Raw genomic sequence first — 27,664 nt, forward strand, 5'->3', positions numbered from 1 at the left:
ACAAATATATTCTTATATGAACTGAAATGAAAATACCAATAGCACTTTACAAAAAAAGTAATCTTCACTTCAGTTATCAGACCCCAGGCAGTCTGCACACATGACAACTGCACGTTCCATACCCATGTATCACTTACACGGACAGCACATGTGTTTTGCTTTCCTGGCCTTTTTGTGGGACATACTTGACATCTCAGTGGTGTTGCTGTTTTGGCAGGAGGTTCTTACTGTATTATATAGTGTGTTGTTAACAGGAACATAAAATGTCAGTAAAATGAAGTATTAAATTTTTAATTTGTATTGTGCATTTAGAATAAACACCAGCATTTTCACATCAGCTGTGTACTTTCAAAAACTAAAAGATAACATCAGAAATAAATTCCTATAAGAACTACAATGAAAATACTGATAGAACTTACCTCAAAAATAAGCTTTGTTTGAACCAGGCATAGTGGCGCATGCCTGTAATCCCAGCACTCGGGAGCCTGAAGCAGGACGATTGTTGTGAGCTCAAGACCAGCCTAAGTTAAAAAGTGAGTTCAAGGCCAGCCTGAACTGCATAGCGAGACCTTGTCTCAAAAAGACCAAAAAAAAAAAAAAAAAAAGCTTTGCTTCAGTTGTCACAGCCAAAGCAGTCTTCACACATGACAGCTGCATGTTCCATACACAAGTATTACTTACACTGATAGCATGTATGTGTGGTTTTCTTGTACTTTCTTGGAGGGCACAGGTGACATTTTTGTTTTCCTGCTGTCATAGTAAGTCTTTGTGGTGCTGTGCCTGCCTGTGTACCTCTCAGCTCACCAGTGTGCTCCACAAAGTTATTGTGTAGTTCTCTGGGCAGAAACATTCTGTTTTTCCTCTGCTGTAAATCATCTCTTATGAGCTCCAGCCCCAATCCTCCAGGAAAATTTCTCCATGAGATTTTGTAATTACTTTTTTTGTAAACTATGGACCTATTTATGCCAAACAATGTTTAGGATCAAGTAAAACACAACCATTGGCCACAGCTTTGTATTTCAAGTGACACTGTAGTTGCTGCATAATTCATCATCAACATCTACTCCACCCTTGGTTTTGCTGGAGAACGTTTCCATCTCAGGCTTCTGTTTTGTCGAGGTTTCCCTATCAGTATTCTTATCATGGTGGAATGTTGACATTAGCAGTACAGTTTGTTTTTCTTTGCCATATACAATGCCAGTGTTACATTTTTCTGAAATCCAAAGATTGTACTGTACAGTTGTCTGTTTTGAGATGGAAATACTTCATTTGGAATTTCTGCTTTGTGCCTATGTATAGTTCTTGTGCTGGTCGACTTAGCAAATGTAACATCAATTGGAAACTGGTAAGCCAATTGTCAAATGTCACATTCTGATTAGTTTGGGAGAGGGGAGCAATAAGTGTGTTCACAATATCACTCAGGGGCTGGGGATTTAGCTCAGCGGCAAAAGCTCCTGCCTGGCAAACGCAAGGTCGTGAGTTCGGTTCCCGGTACCGGAGAAAAACCAAAAAAAACAAAACAAAACAAAAAAACAAAAAAAAAAAACCAACAAAACACAATATCACTCAGTTTTTTACTATATGAATAAGGACTTGCCGGCTGAGTTCCAGGATACATGTCTAAATTGAAAGCATAAGTCGTCACATCTACAAGGGCATAAATTTTTATGCCATATTTTGACCCATCACTTCTCCATAAGTCTTTTATATTCCTGTAGTCACCATGATAAATCCCTGCTAAATACAGCAGATCTATAAATGCTGTCAGTTCAGCTAGTGAGGTATCATACTAAATACATTTTTTAATGTGGCTATTGGCGCACGCAGGATATTTTACTTGCGTTTCAACCTTTGTGTATTTCACAGCATCTTGTAACATTTTGTCTGTTACAGTTTCTAACATTGAATGGCAGTGCGGGCATTCTGTCCAATACCTTTCACCCCTGCCGAGACCCTCAGTGTACTTTTGGACCTAGTTCTAACGTTGAATTGTTCCATTGGGTTGTGTGGCCATTTTGCCACATTTCATCTAGTCAAATATGTACTCACATTGCTGTTTTCTTTGTCATCTGAATCAAGGAGGTCTACATTCCCTGTGTCTGTATCAGTGGATTCTTGCTCCATTTCACTGCTGCAGGAACTTTGGCTCACATGGCCAACATCAAAGTTGTCATCATCGTCATCGTCATCATCATCACCATCCTCATCCTCATCCTCATCATCCTCATCCTCATCATCCTCATCCTCATCATCCTCATCATATATCCATACCACCCTTCTGTCATGAAAGCATGTACTTTACCGTAATGGATCATCTTCATCATTCCCACATGAGTAATTTGATGATTCACTTTTGACTTCCTCCAAAACTTGCATATCTGATTTTTCATCTGCTATTGTACAGAATTGGGTTACTTCTACCAGAAAAATATAAAGAAAACTTTTTAACAAATTCTGGAGTGATGTGGGTCTGTTGGACCCTTTATGATGCTTGGGTAAATAAACATACACCAAAGTTGCAGGGAGCATAAACTGGGTAAAAATCCTGTTTTGCCACTTTCACACACATGTACATATGTTGCTGTTTGTCATATCAAGTTGGTAAACACATGGATTGTTTCCTGTACCCCTCAGGGAAAGGACACACAGCCTTTCTCTGAGGATACACAAACTGAGATGCACAGCCAGCTACTGTTACACTAAAGTACATACAAAAGTGAGGGTGGGTCCTCTGGACCCAGCCTTCTGCTCCTAGCTGTAAAACCTCAAGGTTATCTTTTTCTCATCTGTTAAATAAGGGCGGTTGATTTTAAGTGACCTTTAAAATGGAATTACATTTCTTTAATTTGTCAAAACCAGAACAAACTGTGTCTAAAAAGCTGCTCCAACACAGTATTATAGGCTTGTGTTGTCTTTCTCTTCTTCTCATTTCAAAGCTGATTTAAAATACCAAAATTTACTTTAACTATTTAGTCACGAAATGAGGTGCTGCTGTGCTGATTTAGCTTTTAGGCCGTATCTCTACCCACTGCCAATTTTTGTGGATCCTGCCTTGTAGAAATTTTACCCCTTTACATTCCCGACAGCGTGTGGTGTGTATTTTCATTGGGCTGAAAACTTGCTTTTCAAGCAGATTTATAGTCAAGTTACTTGACTCTACCACATACCCTAATTTTGATGTCTTTGTGAAACTCTAGTTAGCATCTGTCCATATGTGCATTTCTTTTTTTCTTTTCAACGACATTAAAAATGGAGAATTATAGATAATTACCACGTGTTAGTGCGATGCGGTTTTCCCCAGCATTCATTTAAAATAGCTTATTAAGATCAATTAAGAGAGAGTATCTGACAATAGAGAACTGTTTTTCTGGGCAGGAACTATTTATCCTAGCTAGCTGCTTTAATGGCTTTGGGGATAGATACTTGGTTTCCAAAGAATCAGAGAATTGACAAAACAGGCAAACCAAGCCCGGGCTGCACGTGTCTGCTTGGACCATGCTTTTGGCAGAGCTCCCCTGCCCCGTTCCACATACATGCATGCATGCGTGCACGCGCGCGCGTGCGCGCGCACACACACACACACACACACATACAGGGGATTCTGTAGTAGGACTTTTACTCTGAGTTACATCTCTATCCCTTTTCATATTTGAGACAGGGTCTCGTTAAGTTGCCCAGGCTGAGCTCAAAGTTATGATCCTCCTGCCTCAGCCTCCCACACTGTTGGGATTATAGCCCTGTCCCACTGTACCCTGCTGCATAGATGCCTGTTGTTTACTATTCAAGTTTTATTTACTAGGAAGGCATTAAGCACAACGATGCCAACAGGAAGCAGAGTGTGCTGTTCTGTCACAATTCCCCCACCTTGTGCTAATGTTTGGCAGTTTTTATATTTATGTTTTGGTGGGAACATTGAAAGAACTGAAAAGGAAAATAAGTAATAGGCATCTGATCTCAGATTATGAGTGTCACTTCCATTTGCTTGTAGAAAAAGATGTGAGGAATATAGAAGCAGCCCTCTTCTCTACAGAAAGTAGAGAAGGGTATTTCCTTAATACCCTTGTGAAAAAGGCAGTTTGGCCCATTGTTGTGTGGTCATTAGAGGTCATATTCTGTGAGGGTCTGAACCAAAGCCAGTAGAGGAAACAGAACTTTCTTGAAACAGTGAATAAGTTTTGCAGAGTAAGAATCTAAAAAATAGGATGTTAACTAAATATTTAAGGTTCTTTAAACCTAAAACTGAAAGACATGGGGATAATGAGAGTAGCTGTAACTGTGTTAGTCAGCTTTCTGGTATTATAACAAAGAATCTGAGACAGTCAACTTCTATAGAGAAAAGGTTTGTATTGGGTCACTGCTCTGGAGGTTTCAGTGGATGACTTGTTGGCCTCATTGCTGTTGGTTGTGTAGGGAAGCAGCACATTGTGACGGGTGCAGGGCAGAGCAGAATCCCTCATCTCACTGCAGCCGGGAAGCAATGAGAAGGGAGAGAGCCGGAGTCCCTCAGCCCCTGTCCATTGCACAAGGCTGTGACCTAAGGACCCTCCCCAGACCCTGCCTCCTAAGGGCGCTCTCTACATGCCTCCTGGGGAGCAAGCCTTTGGTTCTAGATAAGTACTGTAGAGAACTTTCCAGGCTGGGCCTCTTCAATCAGACAACTCAGAGGAGCTCAGGGAAAGTTTCCATCAGAAGAGAGAGTTTTCTACAGTCCTTGTCTAAAAGTACTGAAAAAGCCCTGGAAACCTTTCAACAGAGTCAACCAAGGGTTAGGGTTTTCTTTAGAAGTCAGCAGTGGGGCTGGACACTGTCAAGACTGGCATGGGCTGGGTGCAGATGGTGTGGTCCAGGCACAGCAGATGCACCAGTTAGGCGGCTGTGAGGTGATGCTCCCTGTAGGACCTGTGATGGTGGCCACCCTGTGGGCATGTGGATCTTTGGGAGACACTTCAGGTCCAAACTGTTGTGACCGTGATTATAATTGTGGTCTTGCCTCGGTAGTATTAAAGAAAAAAGAATGTGCAAGTTCTGCCTCTTGGCATAGATGGTCAGGCAGACTGTACTCATAGGGGCCGGAGGAAGGGTTCTGATGGGTAAAGGAACTGCTGCAATGGGATCTTGCAGTGAGGGAGGAGGAGTGGCCTCAACCCTGGTGCCAACAAGGACAAAGTGGAGATGTCTAAGAAAGGAACGGGATGGGGGTGGGATGGAAGATGTCGGAGATGAAGCATCAGGGACAAGGGGTTTCTGGCTAAACTGACTTGATAGGGTTATTGCTAAACACCGGCCAGATTGATACAGCAAGGTTAGACACGGGGGCGGCGGGGGGAACGCTCCCTCCCTAAAAGTACTTAGCACGATTCTGCTGTTGGTTTCTGCATGGAGGGAGAGGGAAGTCCAGTGTTGGGCCTCTTCAGTCAGAGAACTCAGAGGAGCTGGGGGAAAGTTTTGGTCAGAAGAGTGTTTTCGACAGTACTTAAGTCTAAAACCATTGCAGATAAAATCTGGGCACGGTCTCAGACCTCATCAGCTCTCCTCAGTGAGGCCCTCATTTGCAGAAGCAGCTCAGGTTCAGAGATGGGAAGTGGTTGCCAAGGACCTTAGGGCTGGCTGAGCTCTCTCTAGATGGGAGGATCTGTCTCTGACCTGTGGGATGCTGACTGTCCCCGGGCACTGCTGGGCCCGCTTCAGGCTCCATAGCAGGAAGCTGCGCAGTGGACACTAAGAAGATGTGCTCTAAGTCTTCTAGGAGGGCATGGTTTGCCTCTGAGAAGCTGGTTCAGACAGATGCTCTGTATAAGAGCATTGAGAGATGACATGGGAGAGGACCCAGGAGGGTTGGACTGGAAAGCGGGTACAGACCCTGAGGGCTGGATGAAGAGAGTTAGGAGGCAGAGGAGACATCTCTCGGCAGCTCTTCCCGGGAGGCCCAGAGGAAGTGCTTGTTTATAGGCATCTGACAGGCACGTTTTGAGAGTGAACCAGTCTGCACCACCTGCCCAGCATTTCTACCCCTGGAAACCTTTTGACAGAATTGACAGGGCTAGGGTTCCCTTTGGAAGGCAGCAGTGGAGCCGGGTACCCTCAGGTTGGCAGAGGCTCGGTACGGATGGTGTGGTCCAGGCGCAGCAGATGCACTGGTTACACGGCTGTGAGGTGGTGCTCCCTGGTGGCCCGTCTGTGATGGTGGCCGCGCTGAGGCCAAGCTGCAGAGCTGGCATCTGAAAGCAGAGCCTGTGCCTGTAAGCGCTCCCAGTCCACGGATGTGGGGAGAAAGCGAGGCCAGGCTGTTGAACACATGAATGGAGGTGACACGGTGAGACCAAAAATGTGTGAAACAAGTTACTAAAAGGGGAGGCCGGCCAGCAGGCCCCTCTTGGGCCTCTGTGCAGAACTGCGTCCTTAGGTGTTAGAACTTGGCTTGCTTTTGTTTAGATTTAGGGAATCTGGCTTTCCTGAAAGGCAGGGCCACTTGTGGTGCCTGTCACTCTGGGAAGAGATGTGTTTCGGCCCAGATGGAGCTGGAACTGTCGTAGTTCCAGGTGCTGTCCATGCCTGGTGCACGGCGAACCCAGAGGCCTTTGTAGTGAGGCTACTTCAAGCCAAGTTATACTGCAGCTCTTTGGGACTTCGTTGGTTTTCCTTTGTCTGCCTCTTCTGTGACTGCTTCAGCCTATCCTAGTTAAGCTAAGGGCAACCCAGACAAAAGTCTTTGTGTCACTTAGCCAGAGGATTTGGGCAGCACAGGTTCCCGGAGCATGCAGCTACACAGGTGGCCTAGAAGCAGCCCTGCCCTCCTTCAGAGGAGATGTAGGGTGGTGTGCAGATGGAAGCAGGGACTCTGGAGTAGTCAGGGTGCCTGAGCTTGGTCTCAGCACGGTCACTCACAAGCCCTGTGACCTTGGGCAAGACGCACGTTTCTTATCTGTGAAGAGAGAATTCCCAGGACCTACCTCAGAGTTGTGAAGGGAGAAGGCACTCAGAATGGCTTTGTTATTCTTACTGCAAACCATGGGGCAAGTTCAGTTTTTACATGAAGGGAGTTTCACCTCCAGACACTCGCATCCAACAGTGTACGTAAGGACAGTGAACGTGAGGGAAGTCAGAGCTGGATTTCTTTTTCTTTTTGGAATCCTGTATATTTTATGTGTTTGAAAACATCCTGAGCAAGTGTCCTTGGCACTAAGAAAGTAAAGATGCTCAGTTCTTAGGCATCCAAAGTGACCTTCACAGAGGCCAGCAGGCCAGTCAAACCACCAAGGAGGGCAGATTCCAGCGCTCTGTCACAGGCCAGTTTCTCTGAGAGCTGACAAGATGGAGTTAAGGTGCAGAGGGTGTCTGGGAGCACTTCCAGGATCTGCGGCTAAGGGTGGGAGGACTGGGCAGGGAGTCTCCACCTTTTATGACCTCTTCTACTTTTCTCTCCACTACTGACTTTCCTTCCTCCCTCCATCCTTCATCTGTGCTTCCCTACGTAGTTGTCTTGGTTACTTTTCTCTCGCTGCTGAGACAAAATACCCAACGCCCAAAATGAAGGAAGGAAAGGTTTATTTAGCTTACAGTTTGTGGAGGTTTCAGTCCATACTTGGCTGGCTCCAAGGCAGAAGACAGCAAAGCAACAAGAGCAAAGGGGGAATGGCAGCTGAACAGCAAACATCCAGAGCAAACCGAAGGAATGGCGGCAAGCAGCTTCTTTCCCTGCCTTACTTTGTAAACAGGCTACCCCCACCTAAGGGGCGTGTAGCTCTCACATAATCTCCATGCCCTCCTCTTCCACAGGCTCAGGATGTATACAAAGTAAGCACCCTGGCTTCCTGCTGAGTCACTTAGCCAAACCTCTAGACTCCCCAAGTTGACACCAGAACAGTAGTCCAACCCCATTACTAATCTACGTATGACTCTGCTAGGAGTAAGTTATCCCCAAGCAGCAACTTGACGCAGCAATAAACATTTATTTTCTTACACCGTTCTGTGGGTCAAGAATTTGGGGGCAGCCGGGCTCAAGCTCTGTCCCATGCCACAGTCAGGAAAGAGGTCTGAGCGGCAGCTGGCCGAAGGCTTGACCTGAAGAAGGGTCTACTTTCAAGGCAGCAGCTCTTCCTCCTGGCAGCTTGGTGCTGGCTTTTTGCAGAGGCCTCAGTTCCTCAGGATCCAGGCCCTCAGGACGTGACAGCTCTCTTTCCCCAGAACCAAGTGATCAGAAAGAGGCGGTGGCACACACAAGCTTTTATTCCCACGACGTAGCTTTGGAAACCAGCCCCCAGCATTTGCAGTGTCTCTGGAGTCAGCCCACTTGGTGTGGGAACGGACTACATAGGGCTGTGAAAACCAGGAGAGGCTCACGGGAGCCATTTTGGTTTCTGGCCCTCACAGGAACCTTCTTTCCAATTTCGTCTCTGTCAGCCACCCCAAACTTCTGCCATGGGCTGCTCCTGCATCCCCATCCTGTCCTTCCCAAGCTCCCTGTCCATCTTTCCCCTCCTCCTCGAGGGCTGTCAGAATCTCCCCAATCCATTTGATTGCTTTGTTTTCCTTCCGGCCCTTTCATACTCCAGACTGACGACTCCCTCCCCATACCCTTCTCCTCGGATCACAGGGACCTGCCCCCCACAACACTGGTATTGTTTTCTTCTCTTAATCCCCATCTTCCTGATTCTCTCTTGACCTTGGCCTGTGATCTGTTTCCTCTGCCGGGGCTCCTTGGAGTCCCTTCGATCTAGCTGATAACTTCCCCTGCAGGAATATTTACTATGTTTAAATCACAGCATTTTCTTTGGGACAGAGAGGCAATAAAGAGTACTAAATGTGTCATCGGCTGCCAGATAGATGAAGAAAACATTTCCCTGAACTTTAATTCATCATCCATGTCCCACTTTAAGACTTCTAAGGCAGTCGTAACTAAAGGCTTCAGAGTCATGGGCACATCTGTGGACACCGAGGGATAAAACGTCGCGCGTTTTGATGCTGCAGTGTATGCCTGGAGGCTGTCTGCTGTGAGCATGCTTGCTGGTTGAAAGAAGGGAGAAAAAAGTGAGTTTGGAACATTATCCAACATCTTGAGATTATAAACTATCTGATGTGCTGATGTTTTATCTGCTGCTGTCTCCCGGGTCTGCTAGTGCTGAAAGATTTTCCAGATTTGTGAAGTGTGGTGAAAGCGCTGGCAGTATCTCATCCTGATTGGCAGAGCTAAAATGTAACTCTTTGACCTGGTGAACTTGAAAACTTCTTTGAGAAGCTGTGAAATGTAAATCCACAGTAGCTGCTGACCTTAGACTTTTTTTTTGCTTTTCCCTAGAGACTTGGCGTTTCTGTTGCATTTAAAACTAGTTAATAATCTTAAGGACTAAGCTGCTAAGCTACTGCGTTAGCTACTTTTCATTAGCCCAGAAATGTTGGGTGTTGACTTCCTCTTTAAAATATGACTGATTCTGTTAGAAACGGAGGCAAAAGGAGGCACTAGGCAGTTTCAGAGACTTCAGATCCCCAGCTAAATCACAGGGTGGAATCCCAGACTCCGAGGACATTGTCTGCACGTTGCAGTTGCTCAGTAAGCTTGGTACCTTTGGGGCAAAAGGCTTATCTGGTCTGAAGCCCATCTTGGTGAAGCCAAAGGGAGGATTTTCCAATAAATCATTTATCAGTTGGATCGGTTGTAATTTCAGTGTAAACAACCCATGTTGGTGTTAAACATCCCTAGTAGGGCGTGAGAAATTCTTCTTGATAGCACAGTAGAGGAAACTGGATGAAGTAAGACTGAGAGGTTGTGGTGGCCAGTTCTTGTAGCCTCTGAACTGAAGAGGCAGGCGCCCTTTCCAGCTCCCTGACGTCCTACAGATCAGCCAAGCCTCTCATTGAAAGCACGTAGCCGTTTTTAGCAAGTAGGCACCATGACACCTCCTATAACTTGCTCCAAACCCAGTAAGCCAACGCTGTCCTTGAAAGGCTGATCCAAGGATACCTGTGCTGATTTGGGCGGGTAGGGTGGTCTCCGGAGGTGACATCGATACCCAGGGGCACAGGAAGGCGTCAGCACGTCTCACGTGCCCCTTTGATGGACTGTCAAGCTGGCTACTGTCACACTTACCTGTGTAAGCATAGGTTCTGCTGATCGGCTTTAACCAACTGAAAGTCTCAAGTGCTGCCAATTTTGCCAAATGAAACCGTCTGAGAAATGGCCACAGATAGGAATATTCCATACATTACCAACCTCTTGGTGATAAGTCAGATTCATGTCATGTCCCATTAGTCATATTGAAGTTTTTCAAGTATTTATTTTTGCTTTTTGAGTTGGGGTCTCACTATGCCTTCCAGGCTGGATAGGCTTGAACTCGCTGGATAGTCCAGCTTGGCCTCCAACTCGAGGCAGTCCTCCTGGCTCCGTGTTGCAATTACAGGCGTACACCACCACACCCAGCTCGAGGTATTTAAATGAACAGAAATCCAGTTAATATATGATGAAAGGTTTCTGTTCTTGTATGCTGCCCTAAGTCAACAGTAATTTACACTTCCTTCTAGTGACTGGGATTAATGCTTCTAATGCTTCTTCTTTCATCCAAAAATGAAGTGAATCTTTATAAATACTGCCTAGTATACTTGATTCAATATACTTCAGAAGGAGTCTTTTTAAGAAGAAATGTTTGTTAGATTCTTAGACCTAGCACAAAGCATGCATTCAGTGAAACATGGGTGTTTTCTTCACTTTTTGTACAAAGAGAAAGTTCCTCTTTGGCCATAGATGACTCGCGGTGCTTCGTCTGTTGGATGAGAGAGAGAGCCTTAATTACTACAGCCGAACAGTTCATTATGGTCCCTGCTAGAGACTTTCTTCCCAAATGTTGTCAACCTTGGCTGCACATTGGTCCATCTGTGGAGCTTTAGAAGAAAATGTAAAACCTGGACGGCACCTTTAATTAATCTGGGTGCAGCCTGGTAGTGGAGTTTTCCAGAGCTTCCTATGTGACTTTCATATGCAGCCATGTGCAGAGAGCTGCTGCCGCAGGGCTGCAACCATTCCCTGAAAGTTACTCTGTCCTGGGATGTGAGAGAACAGTATATGAATCATGCTGGAGGAAAAGTTTTCCTAAGAAAGCTCAGGCAGAGTGGTTTTCCTGCTAGCCAGATTCAGCCTGTTTGTTTAAATAAAACTTTATTGAAACACAGCCATGCTCATTTGTTTATATGTGTTTTGTGTTGGCTTCGGCAGAAAGCGTATGACTAACAAAGCCTTAAAATACCACTTTCTGGCCCTTGCCAGTTGAGTTATGATGCCATTTCCCAAAATGCATTCAAGAAAATCCACTCACTACACACAAATGTCTCCTAGAGTCTGTTCCAGTGTTTTCTTTTTATAAAAAATCAAAATGAAGTGGTTTCTAGTGTTCTGCTCAAAAGTCAACAATATACAGTATACCTACCCCCTTGGTACTGGGGATTGAATTCCAGTACATCTTCAGCCCTTACCTATATTTTATTTTGAGACAGGGCCTGACTAAGTTGCCCAAGAGGCACTCAAATTTGCAGTCCTCCTGCCTCAGCCTCCCAAGTGGTGGGATTATAGACATGTGCCACCCTGGCTGTGGTAGTAATAATACACTTTGATATGTTCAGTAGCCACTTTTGCTACTTCTTTTGAGGCACCTGTTTCCGAACAGAACTTCACATTTTTTTTGGTGTACTCCTTCTCTCTAAACTGTAAGTCCTGTAGCAATTGCAGTACTCCACTTCTCAAAGAAATGGAATGGAGGAGGCTGAGCCAGCACCGTGGGTAAGCAGAGAAAACTGAGGAGTCATCAACAGATACACTCGGCCAGCTACCAACTCCTCTTCCAGTTGCCTAGTGGCTGGGAACACCGTGCAGCCTTTCCCGCTGTTTCCCCATCTTTTTCAACGCGCTCTGAGCAGCAGAGCATCTCCCTGCCTTGCTTAGACACACTTGAGCCATTCATACGGAACGGATGCACCTTGAGACCATGATGTGAAGTGCAAGAAATCAGACCCACAAGCTTAAGTGGCACATGGTTTCTCATAGAAGGGCAAAATGATGAGTAAAGAGCAAAATAAAGGGTATTAGGAGGTAGGGAGATAGATCTTTCTCACATGGGCCCAGGATCAGGGAATGGAGGTGTGGGGAGGTAAAAAAAGGACTAAGACGTGTGCTGTCTGTGGACCGACTGCCCGCGGAACATGAAGCCTGCGTACTACACATCCCTAGTAAAAAATAAAAATTGAAGAAAAAACCAAGAATGGGACCGTCACTGCCAGAGGAGTGAGTGTGCAGTCCAGTCACAGCCCGTCACAGGGCACGCGCCGCAGTGTCTGCAGGGTCTTTGCTGTCGCCTGTGCCTCATGCCAAGCAGGGGCCAGAGCTGGAGCTGTGACCTCAGCGGCGGGTGTTGGGGTCCGAACCCAGCCTGCTGTCCTGAGGCCGCACAGCTCTTGCCCTGTGCCCATGCCTGACCAGCCAGCTGTGGTCTGAGATGTGCCGTTGCCTGGCTCTGGGCGTGAGATTGAGACCTGCAGATGAAAAGATCCCTGTCCACTGTCACCGCCTCGCCTTGACCGTCTGCACCTCCACCTCGTGTTTGTTCTGTAGTCAGGGATAGGTAGGGAGCTTTCTGCTTACCCTTTGAGATTGACTTTCCAGAAAAATTACATTCTTGTGCTTATTCCGTTAAGAATTTGATGGTAACTAAATCAGATTTTTTTTATTTTTTGACTTCTTGAGACAGGGTCTCGCTCTGCAGTTCGGGCTGGCCTTGAGCCCACCTTGTAACCCAGGCTGGCCTCGAACTCAAAATGATCCTCTTGCCTCACCCCTTCCCACCTCCTGAGTGCTGGGATTACAGGTGTGCACCACCACGCCAGGCCTTGAATCAGATCTTTTATTCCTTTGACAGTTTCCAGTCCAGGAGCAGTTGGATTAGAGGAGGAATCACTTTGGGATGAATTGTTCAGCACAAATTCTCTTCTAAAAAGAAACTGGGATGGGGGAGGTGTGCAAAGAAGGAAGGGAAAAGAAAAAAATATATATATATATGGTAGTTAAAACAATTATACTACTAATTTCTCTTAGTTCGTTGAAAAGAAAGGTTTGTGCTTATTTTGTTTGATCAATTTCTCTTTTTTTTGTTTGATCAATTTTTCATGTGTTCTTGTAGTATGAGTAACTTCGAAGATAACAATACCATGGACCATTGTTATTCTCCTATGATCTTGTTTTGAAATTTTGTATCATTTTTATTGTATTTCTCTTTAAAATAAAATTTTAAAAAATTATCTTCTAGACATTTTATATTCAATAGTTCAAAAATATGAATAGTGACTCGTTTCAAGGTTCTGAGCTAGGGATTGTGAGGAGCAGCACTAACGCTGAGTCACTGTTTCGTGACAGTAGCTGGAAACAGTGTTACAGGTGTGCAGTCACGGTTCCCTAGCACATCTCTCACTGGGTGCGGCCACTGTGCTTTTAACACTTGAAAAGTTCGAGTAACTTTGAAAAAAAGAAATTGAGTTACTTGACCATAGAATGTATGAGAGAAAAAAAGTGGTGGGAAACACTCTTCACAGGTAGGTGGGGGGCAAACAGTGGCCGGAATCCCATGGCACCAATTTTGGGGTTATTCTGCAGGGAACAAAGACTCACTGGGGTTTTCGGATCCTGAGGGTGTGCTCATAACTACTCAGAAGGAAAGTTTTGCTGGAATGATGTGTGGAGTGGGAGAGGCTAACAGGATCTGAGAGCTCTTTGACGGAACCAAGATGGCAGCTGTGGGTAGGGAGTGGAATAGAGGTTGTTGGGATTGTCTTTTTTTCTTTAAGATTTTCCGTGAGTTCCCTCTCTGAGCTTGGCTTTAAACATTCTAGCTTTTAAACATTCTCTAAGAGTACTGCTGATTTTGGGGTTGCCAAATTTCAGTGCCAAAAAATGGGAAAAAACATTAAATATTGACAATGTCTGGTTGCCCAATTATCTTTCATTGGTAGGCAGTAAAATGAGCAAATGCCTAGGAAGCAGGTGTTCGCCTAGCACTGTTGGAATTATGTATTGTCCTGAGCCTTATTTTGCCGCTAATAAGCACTTTGTTCAGCTGTGATGCCATAGAGCCTCCTTTCCTTTATTTAAGTCGGAAGCAGCCCAGTATCTGGTTTGAACCAGAACTGAAAATTTACCTAAGGAACAAACACATTAATGTGATGTATTGTGCGGAGAGAAAGAGGTGAGGAAGGAATATCTTCTGTTTCTGCACCGTATAAACATTTTCTACTTAAGGATGAGTGAGCTGGAGATTTGTAAATGTACCCTAACAAATAATGGGCACTTTTCTCTTTCAGCAGATTTCTGCTCATGGCAGATCATCTTCCAATGTAAACGGCGGACCTGACCTGGACCGTTGCATGAGTCCTGAAGGTAGTGCTCGGTATTTCATAGGAATATCACCCGTAGGACCTTCTCAGACAGGGACAGGTTCCTGTCACCTATTAGCTCAGCCTTTGGTGGTGGGGGTCACTTCCGCTTATATAAAATCTCATTGTCATTAAACTCTAGGCTTCACGGCTTCACATTTTAGATGTGGGCTCCTTTATCTTTCCTGAGTGATGAGTCTGTTCTCAATTCCTGAATGTATTTCCTTTCTTCTCAAATCACAAAAAATTCTATCCATGTCTTTGGCACTGGCACACATTGTGACAAGTGATCTGATGTTTTTAAACATTTTTGTATTTATTAATACATGCTTGTAGTACGTAATGACTATATTCATCTTAACCCACACCCCACACACCTTTCTGAGAAAGCCCTGAGCCAGAAATTAACCTTGACAACACATCTTACTTTGATAAACACCAGCAAACCTTACACTGCAGGTGAAACCCGGGGGTGCTCTACTACAGCATCCCCAGACTGTTTTTTAAGACACAATCTCACTAAGTTGTCTGGGCTGGTGTTGAACTTGTGATCCTCTTGCCCCAGCCTCCTGAGTAGCTGGGATTACAGGTGTGCATCACCATGCCCACCTCTAGAACTGGTAGAGTGCTGCCTGCATGTGTGAGCTCCTGGGTTCAATTCCTAAAACTTCACCCTCTCCAAAAAAAAAAGAAAAAAAGAAATCTAGTAGAATTTTCATTACTAGAAAAATCTTTGAGAAATGTTAAGAACATTTGTAAGGTTAAATCACCACTTTCCTCTTTCTTGAGCATTGACAGAAGAGTTTGGAAAAGTTTAATTAGATTTTCTTTTTACCTAAGGCTAATCATCTGTACTAGCTGATATTTTCGGGATTTCTTAGGATTATTGATTTTGTTGGTTTCTGATTCTACCGAACAAGGTCAAAAGGAATTGATAACTGAAGCATTCTTAAAGGGGTTCTTTTTGGTCTTTTTCTTTTTCACTGTTCTTTTTTGTGGTACCAGGAATCGAACTGGGGGCCTTGTGCTTGCCAGGCAGGTGCTGCACCACTGAGCTACATTCCCGGCCCTCAAATATTCTATTTGAGGAATATGTTGAGAGATTTTCTTTAGTTTTGTCGTAGACTTACATGCATTGCATTTTGTTTTTTTATAAATATACAGGAATGAATATAAAATGCTGATAATTTCCTTTAGACTTTGCACTTACCCTTTTTTTGCAGGTTTGAATGGAAACAGGTGTTCTGAATCATCCACTCTTCTTGAGAAATACAAGATTGGGAAGGTCATTGGTGATGGCAATTTCGCAGTTGTCAAAGAGTGTATAGATAGGTGAGTGGGTAGTGAGGATAATTATTTGTTCACCCACACATACTTTTTCCCTTGGAATTTATTGTTTACTAAATGAACCAAAGGCCTTTCTGAGGAGCCTCGCTTTCCCTCTCCTGAATGGCTATACTCTTGAGACTAGCCCCTTGGCAAAGCCGCAGTCAGCATGACGGGAAAAAGTACATGTGCACACATAGAATGTAACGCTGTTGGGTGTGCGTTTGGACTGAGAGAGGTCCAGGGAAGAGTTAAGAGTCATTTCATTTTATACAATCTGTAACTCCTGTGCCAGGCAGCCTTCTCAGTCTGTACTGATATAACTGATTTGATTTTCACAGTCATCCTGTCCATTAACACAACTGGTAGAGCTCAGGATCTGGTGACTGACTATTTAAGGGTCAGAATCAGCTAACTTTTTGCCTGATCTAAGCCTTTTGTAAATACAATATTGAAGCCAAAAAAGACTCAGATTTGAAGTGTTTGTGTTTTTAGACCACTGTCCTACGTGATCTTACATGACTAATATTTAGGTTTTTTTGGAGTGAATTTTCCAGAAAGTTCTAGAAACCACAGGCTTTTTCCCACTTTGATTCATCTCAGAAAAAATGCAGTGCTCCTTTTGATACATGGGCAGCTAGCTCGCTGCTCTCTAAACCTTACCTGGCTTTGATATACAGGCAGCCACCTAAGTAATGTGTTAAACGTCTAAATTATAACTTCCAAGGACTTGGTAGAAATGTGAGTCAGGGTTGGGTTATCACTTAGGAGGAGCAGTTTCAGTAAAGTTTTTCTTTCATTCTCGGCCTCATCGGTGTATACTCTGGCTACCTGGCAAAAGCAGCTATCCTTGAGAACTAACATATTCCAAGTATATTTTAGTGCTCTTTATTGAACTTTTCACTTTCTGATCTTCTGTGGCACATTCAGTCTATGTTGAAAATGGTTAAAAAGTTAAGTAATAACATCAAGATTCTAGGCTGGGAATATAGTTCAGCGGCACAGTGCCTGCCTGGCAAGTGCGAGGTTGTGAGTTTGATTACTGGTTAAAAAAAAAAAAAAAAAACAAGATTCTAGCATCCAAATTGTCTCTCATGCCAGATGAGGTCATTCAAAGGTGTGTATAACATGACTTCAAATCCCAGTTGACACTTACTGGCTACCAAGTAGATAATGAAAGTCTGAGGACTTTGTAGGTTAGAATTGCAGCATAATGTGACAGATGTGTTAAAGACACGTTGATGATAAAATTTTTTTTTCACTTAAGTTGATCTGTTTTTCTTAATTTTGTCCTATATCTTAAGGGAACTCAAAATTTAAGTAGAGACAAACTATTTGTCTAGGTCTAGACAGAACAATTTAAATATAGGTTAAAGACAAGTTAACTACTAATATTTGTAAAAGGAGATTTAGTTAACATGCAATGTGACTTTGAGTTTTGTTTTGTTTTGTTTTGGTTTTTGGTTATCTTCCTCTTCTGACATTTCTTTGATGCTGAAAAGAAGCCAAACCTTTCTTCCCTGTTTGTGGGGTGGAGAAAGTTAGGAAGGGTGGCATCTTTTATTTATGTCTTTAAGTGGTTTCCTCTGATTATTCCTAGGTCTACTGGAAAGGAGTTTGCTCTAAAGATTATAGACAAAGCCAAATGTTGTGGAAAGGTATAGTATGCATAACTGCTTTGTAAATGAAACTGAGATAATGTAGTGAGGTGTTTCCTGTGGGGAAGGAATTTGAGGGGACTTGCCAAGACCATAGTTGCAGGAGTGTATCACTAGTTATGGCTGGGAAAGTAGTTATGCTTTTATTGTTTCTACTGCTTTTCAGAAACTTCAATATTAAGAGAGTAAATTGATTAGAGCTTGGTCATAATTATAGAAAATGTAACTTATGTATCTCCAATCATGGCTGGGAAAGTAGTTAAGCTTTTATTGTTTCTACTGCTTTTCAGAAACTTTAATATTAAGACAGTAAATTGATTAGATCTTGGTCATAACTATAGAAAATGTAACTTACCTTCTCTGGGAGATGCCTAGTTCAAAATGCAGCAACACTCAAAGGGTGTGACATGAACTGTGATGGGCCTGAGATGTCACCCTACTTTTACACTAGTAAATTCGCCTCGTGGTGGTTGGCAGAAAATACAAGCTTCCTGGGTTAGAGAGAAAAGACTTTAGTATTCCTGGCACAGCGAATGGAATAAACTCTTGTGTGTTCTCTGAGCTTCAAGTCCCATGGAAGTAATGCTCAGGACCTAGTTGGATGCTATACACACAGTTTTATGGCTGAGAGCTGAGGAACCCCAAACTTAGAAAACCCCATCTTATTTATGAAGGTGCTACTGGGAAACTTCTGCCATCTTTCCCCCAGAGAGCGTGTTATGTTTATTCCCCTGGCCAGGAAACAGATCTACCCTGTGCCCCGAGGAGAGGTCTTGTCTTGGTGTTTAGAAAAAGTTTGCTAGAGTGTCACTACTTTATGTCTGAAAAGAAGTATTTGCTAACAGTGGTCATAAAGACCTTTACACATTGCTTCTGGTAGCATGTCAGTGAAGAGAGAGGGCTCTAGAATTACGGTGACCAGCCCTGGTGCTATGGGCCACCAGTGACTACTGAGCACCTGAAATTAGGTGAGTCTGAGTTGAAATGCAGAGTGTGATCAAAACAGTGCATGTGGTGAATATTTAACTTTAAAGAATTTATTATAATACAAGACACATTGCTATCAGTCCCCCTCAAAATTTTCTCCCTAACTTCAAACACCCAGTGGTTACCCAATGGTTCTTGCTACTTTCTGAAGCAGTTCTGGAAGTCCTTTTTAATGAGGTCTGTATGAGGAATGATCCAAAAATACAGTGAACCCTGCCACCAGTTACCATCCAGAGGCAAGACAGAGGCTTGTAAAAATATTTCAGTGTGTTCTTGTCCACCTTATTCCCCGGATGTGGCACCATGTCTGACTCTCCCCCAGAGTCAAAAGGACCACCAAACGTAAATGTTTTTAATGATTCCGAATATCAAGGCAGGCATAGTAGTAGCACAACTAAAGATACACACAAAAGAATTATTTCCAGAACTGTTTCAGAAAGTGACATGATTGATGGGATAATGTGTTGTCTTCTGTAATATTTTTGGACTTTAAATATTCATACATATTTGATCACACCTGTGGGTATAGAATGAACACCAGATTTTGAAGACTTAGTACTAAAAAAAAAATGTAAAATATCTTGTTGAATTGGACAAAAATCAAATCAAATTTCCCCATAAGGTCAACATTGAACTTAACCATTGAATTCGATGCTTCCAGAATCTTGGAAAGAATTAAGTTCATGAACCAAAGTACCACTGTATTTTATTATATGATAATATTTTAGATATGTGGGGTTAAGTAAGTTATAGTTTTAAAGGTAATTCTGTCTGCTGCTTCTCATATTTCCCTGTGGCTCTCAGTAAATTTAGAATTACATATATGGATCACAGCATGCTTCTCTTGGCCAGTGCTAGTCCAGAGGCAGAATATATCGTTTAATCCTGGCTCTATTTCATCTTGCTGTGTGACCTTGGAAAAATTATTTAACTTCTTTTTTTCTTTCTTTCTTTCTTTCTTTTTCTTTCTTTCTTTCTTTCTTTCTTTCTTTCTTTCTTTCTTTCTGTCTGTGTCTGTCTTTCTTTCTGTCTTTTTGTTTTTCTTTTTTCTTTCTTTCTCTTTCTTTCTTTCTTTCTCTCTCAGATTTATTACTAATACATAATATATAAGGTTATTGTGATGATTTATTAAATGAAGGATGGGAAAATATGTAGAAAAGTTCCAGAATTTAACACTTGTCAACTATTAACATTAATATGCCAGAGGAATTTAGAATTTATATTTAGCAGGACTCAAAGTGATAGCTGTGCTTTTGTATTTATAGAACTCATAAACTGGTCTTTATTGAAAGTCTTCAACATTGTGCATTTTTAACAGAAAAAATACTATGGTGAAGTTTTGGGAAATTATTCTCAGAGTCCCTGGAATAAAAAATCCAGGAGACAGATATGTCATGTACTGTGTTTTGTTTTGTTTTGTTTTGTTTTGTTTTGTTTTGTTTTGTCTTAAACTGTGATGGTCAGCAAAGCAGAGCTTGTAAAATGTCCCCTTTTCTTCCTTTTCTTTCAGTTTATGAGCTTTTACTTATTCTAACAGTATTAATTTCTTCCCACTGTAGTAGCCCTTTCCCCGTACGTGACTGTTCTCTTTCTGTCCGTTGTGTGATTTCAGTGGAATGTGCCAGGTTCTGTAAAACTACTTTAAATTTTTTTCAGAAAAGTAAAATAGTTGCTGTGGTAAGAGCATTGTTTTCCTGACTAAAACTTACGCAACTATTTTTGTAATTGAAGGTGATCTTTGTATAGGGAAAGTATTTAGTCTGATTCACCCGCTGAGACAAATGGATAGGGTACTCCAACTGAATTTTTTCTTGCTGTGGAATGTCATTCTACTTTCACAGTTCATGATCACTTATTTCCATCCTTACACTTTGCTTGTTTGAACAGCTATTTTCACAATGACATTAGATAAAATTGTAATGGAGAAATTGATATTGTTATAAATAGGTTGTTTTTTTTACCGTGTAATTGGGTTTTAGATAAAAACACTATAAAAGTTTGTTTTTAAAAGAAATTTAAGGGAACATGCAGCCAATGGTCTGGAATATCATTGGTCACTTCTGCTGTGGGTTGTGTACAGAAAATTAAGACAGCTGAAAATACCTGCCATTAGAAAGCGTTGTCCGAACTTGTATGGACAGTAACCCTGCACGTTTCCTTTCACGGTGCCTGTTCTCCAGATCGGCAGAGATCAGATTGAGTAGCTTCCCAGCATCTGGCAGCAGTGGAAGGGCGATGGGGCTTTGGGTCTCTCTGGCCAGTGTGTGTGCTGCCAGTTCAGTTTATTTGTCATGTTATATGAATCTGGGAAAAAGTCTTAATGTCTCTTGCTTTCTGTTTGCTTTTCTGAAATGTACCTGAGCATTGTTCGATTATCTTTTTCAGTCACCTAAGATTTGGGGTGTGTCTTTTGTATAGGAGACACTGTACTAGCAACAGGGTACTGTAACATACGAATACCAGTGCTGCGGAGTGTTACGGGAACTTAGAATGGAAAAGTAGGTGACTAGTAAAGACTGAAGCAAGATGCCCTTGAGCTAGGCCTGGAATCAGGGTCAGATTTCAGTGGACAGCCATGGTGGAAGAGCCCACTAGGTGGCCAGAGCTGCTGAGCGAAGGCTAGAGGGCGCAGAGCGTGCCGAGTCCTTCTGAGGAGGAGGTTACTGCAAGATCTGCCTCGGGGCCGGTGTGTGGAGGCTGGTGAGGAAGGTTGCGGTGTTTGTGGAGTTACGAGTTCTCCCACTTCTAATACTCTCTTTGGTGCTAATACTCTCTTTCGTGCTAAATCGGTATTCCTTGACTTCCTGAGGTCCACAGTGTGGGCTCCTGTTGCCCCCTTAGATTTGGTCCTTCTCTCCCCACCTTTCAGGGTTTGTACCCATCATATACAGGGTGTGGGCCCAGACAGGACATGAACCCAAAAGTATAATGTGTGTATTTTCAAGGCCGTTGGAATAAATCATGACAAATTTGGTGGTTTGAAAAATAGAAGACCATTCTCTCACAGTTTTGGAGCTGGAGACTTTGCCTGGAGCAGTTTCAGCTGCTGACCCAGTTCTTGGCTTGTGGCCGCACCCTCCCTACCTCTGTCTGTTGTTTTTCTTGCTCCTCCTTGTCTCTGAAATCGCTGCCTCTTTCTTAGAAGGCACTTGCCGTGGCATTTGCGGCCCACACAGATCATCTGGGACTATCTCCACACTGCAGAAGCCTCAGTCACATCTGTGGAAATTCTCTCTCCAAACAGAGAAGTATTTACAAATTCCAGGGGTCAGGACTTGAGGCTTTTGGGTGAACGTCCTTCAGCCTACTGTGAAGATTTGCCCCGCAACCACCTATTGTGATGGGAAGGTTTTCTCTCCTGCTGTCCCATCAGCAGTATTCCCTGAAGGAGTGTGGCAAACAGCTGTAAAGCCTGTGTCAGGCAAGCATGGCGCCTGGTGTGTGCATTCATCCACAGAAGCACCTCGGCGCCCACTGGGTGAGGAGCTTGCTGGTTGCTGGAGAGAGTTGGCCAAACCCCTAAAGCACTCAATCCCAGAGCAGGTGAATGGCCAGCCACCCAGCGCGGGGAGGCGGGGAGGTCAGCTGTGACGGGTGGGAGCGCAGGACTCCCCGGACCCAGCCCTGAGTGAGCGTAGAGACCTAATGTGACCCTGGGGAATACAGAGGGGATCCCCAAGAGCCAGGTAAAGAAAGTCCCAGGTGAAGACTGGCTGGGCACGTGCTCTTGGAAGTCTAGATGAGAGGCTGGCGAGGAGAGGAGAGGGAGGTGAACGGGTGGACGGACTGGACAGACTCTGAGGCTGTGGCGGAGGTAATGAGCAGGGATCCCTTCGAGGGGGCGCGGGGAGAAATCAAGGCAGGCTTCTCCTTTCTGCTTTGGGGACCTAAGTTCATGCAGTGAGCCTGAACACAGGAGGAGTGGATTGTGTGAGTCTGGAAGAGATGGAAAAGAAGTGGGTGAGTTTCCTCTGGGAAAGTTGTTTACTCCTCTCACCTGTTTCTCTGTCTCTCTTTGTCTCGTAAAATCCCTGTGGCCAAAGACTCCGCAGTATCCTCTGCCAAGCCGTATCCTCTGCCAAGCCGGCTGTTTTCTTTGTCACTTGCTCATGCAGACCCCTGGAGCCCTGCCATGAAGTGATTCTTATGTAAATTATCTGGAGTCGAATCCTGAAATCACTTAACGTAAATAATGGTTAACGATCATATCATGTAAATTCATTATGGTTTAAGACAAAAATCAATATTCTTACCATATTTAGAAATACTCTCTTGGAAAATGTAGCCTAAAGGCTTCTTACGTTTTAGAACCAAAGACTAAACAATGGAGCTCATGAGGGATAGGGAGACGATGTTTGTGAAAAGTTTGAGGCGAGGCTTTTGTTTTGCTGCTGCTGCTGCTGCTGCTGCTGCTGGGTTTGCTAGGTGTCTTCACAGGGACAGGAAGAAGTGGAGAAACAAAGGCTACCAGCTGCCACATGCAACAAGAGCACTCACTGTGCCTAGGAATCTGGCCTTGGTCAGGTAGAATACAGGAAGTTGAAGCAATAAATAATGGAGAAAACGTTGCTGTAATACTCACTCAATATTTAAAATGTAATGCTGCTGGTGGCGCAATATGTCCCCAAAGGCTTTCTGCGTGCCTTTTATTGAAAAGGATAATAACTTTTGGGAGGCGTAGTTCCCTTATGTGGTTGACTTCCTGTTTTAACTCCAATTGCAGTGTTTCTCGGGGAACTGGTGATGGTGATTGTTCTATATATAAATTAGCATCACAGGCCCTGAAAGAGAAGTAAATTGATTGACTCTTCCAACTTTTGGGAAAATGGGGAGGAGGATCGAAGTGATGGATCCATGTAACTTTAAAATAGCCTGTTTTACTACAGTGGTAGTGTGTGCTGTTGTTTTTGCGTCCTATAGAGCAAAATAAGTTCGAATATTACATACTCACCGAAGGCCTAGCTCTGCTTTTGCAGGGTGATTAAGGACATACCTAGCCCAAGGATCCAAAAGCGTTAGACCCTGTGAACGAATGTGGGGTGGGCATGCCAGGTCTTGCTTTGTGACACCAGAGGTTGGCTGTAGAACTGCCTCCTGCGGAGGGGAAGGACCAGGGCCCCGGCTGCTGCCTTGTGCTGTTGCTCTGTGACTTAGACAGATGGGACCTGGAAATAGGTAGGAGGCCATCACCCTGTCCCCAGTTATCTAGCCGGGAATTAGTATGATCTGCGAACCACCATACTTACGGGGAACTTTGGAAGGGTTTGTTGAGTCCTAAGCGAGTCAAAGATTTCTCAGCCCCATTCATTGAAAGATTCTGCTTCTACATGAGGCCTGGTGGTTCTTTGCCCCCCACTCGGGGGGATGCTGTTGCTTGCACTTGTCTGCTTAGGGAATCAAATATTCTCAGCTTTTTAGCTATCGTTTCATTTTGGAAAATTCCAGCTTGGGTTTTGCAGACACATCCTCTTTTGAAAAGTGATTGTGTATAGAACAAGAAGTGTAGACTTGGAAGCCAGAAATCTAGGTGCATATTCCTGTCTCCAATGCCTGGTCTAAGATTGAAGTGTTCAATCATTACACAAGTACCTCGAGCACAGAAATAAATGACAAGTAGTGGGTTTCCAGTAAATACTCATTATTTATTATTATCATTATTATTATATTATATATTTTATAAATGTATATATTTATTATACATTCATTATTATCTCTTGCTTAAGCTTAGCATTCAGATTGTCACCTACCAGTTTATTGAGCAACTTTTTGGACAAGCACAGTGTATTCAATGCTCAAGAAAGACAACCCCACATGTGCGGGGGCTTGCAACAGATTTCCCTGCGTGTTGTTTCTTCATTTTTTTAATAATTTATGTCTCCAGCTGTTGTCAAAAAGAATTGGAGAGAGCCTAGAGAGAGAGAGAGATAGCTTAGAGATAGCCTAGAGACATACACGTGGAGGCTCAAAGGTAAGAGACCCAGATGGTATCCTACCTGGGACGGTTACCTTGCTGCTGTATCAGAAGACTGCCTGTAGCTCTGAGGTTCATGATAGTAAAGGCAGAAGGACAGTATGAGGGACACACATGTGTAGCTGTACATGTGTTACATACATGTGTATTTAGGTAATAAACAACATCTGTTAAAAGGCAAGCTGTATTTAAAAGCTATCTTGTTTTACTGCCTAGAGTATGTACGTGGGCAATTAGCACATTTTATAGAGAATTCGCTAAATTCAAAATTCATTATTGAAGTTAATGAAGATCAATAAATGCGGCATTCTTGAGAGGTTTTCATGTCTTATGTAAAACAGGAATCGTTGGCAATTCCTGGGTTAGTGTATTGAGAGCAACTCTTTTTTTGTTGTTGTTTGTTTGTTTGTTTGTTTTTTCCAGTACCGGGAATCAAACTCACGGCCTGGCGCTTGCCAGGCAGGTGCTGTGCTGCTGAGCTAAATCCCCAGCCCCCGAGAGCAACTCTTTAGTTCTGTTATAAACACCTCGCTACAGTGCCGATCCCACCTGCATAACTCACCAGGACTGAGAGTCAGGTGTCATTTTCAGGAAAGTGATCAGAGTTAAGATTAGAATAGTGACCTCTGTGGTACTGTATGTTTCTAGATTTCCAAAATAAATATGACAAGGACCATACATCTGGTGAATGACTTCACACCCAGTTGCAGAGGATGAAAGTTTCTTTTTCACGAATTTCAGTATGAAAATAAAATTTATATTGATGATGGTTAAAAAGTAAAAAAAAAAAAAAAAATTACAGAGCAGAAGTGGTGTGCCGAAAGCATACCAGGTTTTCTCAGTTGCCTAGTCTTGTTTCTGAGTGTAGACTAAGTGAAAAAGTCGTTTTGCTGACGTAGCATGGTGCTGTGTGCCTAAGCTTTGATGGGGTCGAAGCCTTCTGCGGTGTTGAAGAGATAAAGGCGGTAGGTTTTGCGTTACAGAGCAACTCTGCAGAGCCGCTTCGGGGGATGCCCTCCCTCTGAGATGTGTCTATAAGTCTGTTTCTTTCTGCAAATGGCAATAAACTGTCCACGCTGTCCTGTCTCGTCCCTAGAACCGAGTAGGCCAGGGTTTGGTTCTCTCGGTGTAAAGAGAGAGCTCTTCCTTGGACTCAGATCTGCAGACCTTGTTATTCTGTAGGCTTTCGGGGCAGAGCAGAGGGCTGTGTGGTTTCTGATTCCCTCTCTCCGTGCTTCATTGACAGGAACACCTGATCGAGAATGAGGTGTCAATATTGCGCCGAGTGAAACATCCCAACATCATCATGCTGGTCGAGGAGATGGAAACAGCAACTGAGCTCTTTCTGGTGATGGAGTTGGTCAAGGTAGGAGGAGGGAGAGTTTCCAGACTTGCAGTACTCCTGGAGGGCCCAAGGAGAAGCGTGTTGGGCTGCTCTGTAACTTCGTTATTGTAATGGGTTTGAGTGGTGCTTGTGGCCCTTCCTTCATCTGCTCCAGGCTGAGGACCGCCTTTCTCACCTTCACAGGATTGCCCTGTTCATGTTTTGATGTGTTCTTTTATGAATGCTGTAGGGCGGAGATCTCTTTGATGCGATTACTTCTTCGACCAAGTACACTGAGAGAGACGGCAGCGCCATGGTGTACAACCTCGCCAATGCCCTCCGATATCTCCATGGCCTGAGCATTGTGCACAGGGACATCAAGCCAGAGAACCTCTTGGTACGTCTTCTCTGCTTTCCTGTTTCAGCTCATGGCCCTCTTCCTTTAAAAGTGCTCATAGTTTTGTGCAAGCAGTCACATTGTAAACGGAGATACGTCATGCTCTAAACCAGTCCTTCAGTGAGATTTGAGCAGCTGTAGGAAATCAGCAAGACTTCAGTCAATGACCATAAAATACTAATGGGTTGCTTGCAACGATCTGTATTTACTGTTTATCACATGGTAGAAAATGCACTTTCATTTGTTTTGATCGGTGATTGTATTAGTTTCCTGTTACTGTAATGCAGTGCTTGAGATAATTAGCTTATAAAGAGCAAAGGTTTAGGCCAGTTCCATGGTTTGGGAGGTTTGGTAAGATCAGGCAGACTCATTGCCTTGGGCCTCAGGTGGGAGTGCCGGGTGGCAATGATGTGGCGCATGTGCAGAGAAGACCGTTCGTCTCCTGATGGAGGAAGCCAGGAGCGCAGGAAGGGGCTGGCCCCTGAGTCCCCAAGGGCTCACGCTCAGTGATGTACGGAGCATGCGCAGGCTGCACCTCCTGAAGGGTCCCACGTCCACACAGCATCACTCTTGAATCTGAGCCTTTAACACGTGGGCCTCGGGGGGTCACTGGGCATGCTGGCTGTGACCAGGATCCTAATGGGAAACGCTCGGAAGAATCAGCTGAGGATGGAAAGGAGAAGCTCACGGGAGACGGAAGTAGGACGTGGAAGTTTGCTTATGCGAAGGACAATCTGGGAGATAGTCTGGCCCATCTGTCACAGTTTTATGTGGAAACTGAGGCCACAAGATACTCATTTTTCTTGCCTGAACATGTCATTTGTCCTGTTCTCCTGAAGAAAAAGCTATATTCTGCCATGATAGAGCAGGAAAGTCAGGTCATAGTGTTCACGTCCCAAAGCACCTCCCACCACTCTGACCTTGCAGTGCCTGTCGGCGTCTGCACCGTCTGACCAGGCGTGGCCAGGGCCTCACCAGCAGGGGTGACGGCTTTCCCCAGATGTGGCTAGAGCTCCGCGTGGCATAGATGAGACCCCCGACCTCCTGCTCTCGCCACCCCCTTGCCCTGGTGGGTCCCATCACTGGTGTTCCTTGGGAGCGCCGCAGCCACGGAATTCTGGGAGATGACTGGTTACTGTGGAGCCGGCTTGTCCAGAAGTGCCTCTTGCGTAGGGAACTTCCTGGCCATGTGGAGAGTCCCTTTCCCTGCCCACTGATCCCACCACCTGTCTTTTCTTTTCCTCTGTTCTTTGTTTTTGTCATGCTGGGGATGAAACCCACGTTCTCCTATGTGCTAAGCAAGGACCAGCTGCGCCCTGTGGCCACCGCTCGGTCTCTTAATGCAGTAAAGTCGCCTCAGACCCCATGCTTGCTCCTTTTGTCTTCTGCGTCCAGGTAAAGAAGGTAGTGATTGCTCTGTGTCTCGGCGTACACAACCTGGAAGTCAGACCCGAGTTCCTCATCTAGTCTAAGGTGCTAATGAGCGGACGCCTCTCCCCAAGGCGGGCACTAACATCTTGTGCTGTCCAAAGGGGAGAGGAAGAAAGGCATTAAAACTGACCTCCGATGAGGCGGCCGTGTGCTGAGCTCTAGAAACG

General features: G+C 44.2%; 1 protein-coding gene and 1 long non-coding RNA gene across 5 annotated transcripts in view; one reads left to right on the forward strand and one right to left on the reverse strand.

Moving 5' to 3' along the window:
• Window positions 1–27,664, forward strand: part of Dclk2 (doublecortin-like kinase 2) — a gene marked incomplete at its 5' end in the record, with an annotated part of 141,350 nt that overhangs the window by 98,561 nt on the left and 15,125 nt on the right. For 2 of the 4 annotated variants that reach the window (XM_005400883.2, XM_005400884.2), the window contains 5 exon segments: window positions 14,332–14,407; window positions 15,627–15,735; window positions 17,330–17,387; window positions 25,592–25,711; window positions 25,920–26,066. In XM_005400883.2, coding sequence (XP_005400940.1) covers window positions 14,332–14,407; window positions 15,627–15,735; window positions 17,330–17,387; window positions 25,592–25,711; window positions 25,920–26,066 — 510 coding nt within the window. 4 annotated transcript variants of the gene reach the window in all.
• On the reverse strand, window positions 12,860–22,495 carry LOC106150315. The gene is made up of 3 exons (XR_001237048.1): window positions 22,372–22,495; window positions 17,743–17,878; window positions 12,860–12,978 (listed from the first exon to the last, which is right to left on the reverse strand). It is a non-coding gene; the product is annotated as an uncharacterized LOC106150315 (long non-coding RNA).

This window comes from Chinchilla lanigera, unplaced genomic scaffold (genome assembly GCF_000276665.1).
Source record: "Chinchilla lanigera isolate Chin_1 unplaced genomic scaffold, ChiLan1.0 scaffold00070, whole genome shotgun sequence".
Taxonomy (NCBI): Eukaryota; Metazoa; Chordata; class Mammalia; order Rodentia; family Chinchillidae; genus Chinchilla; species Chinchilla lanigera.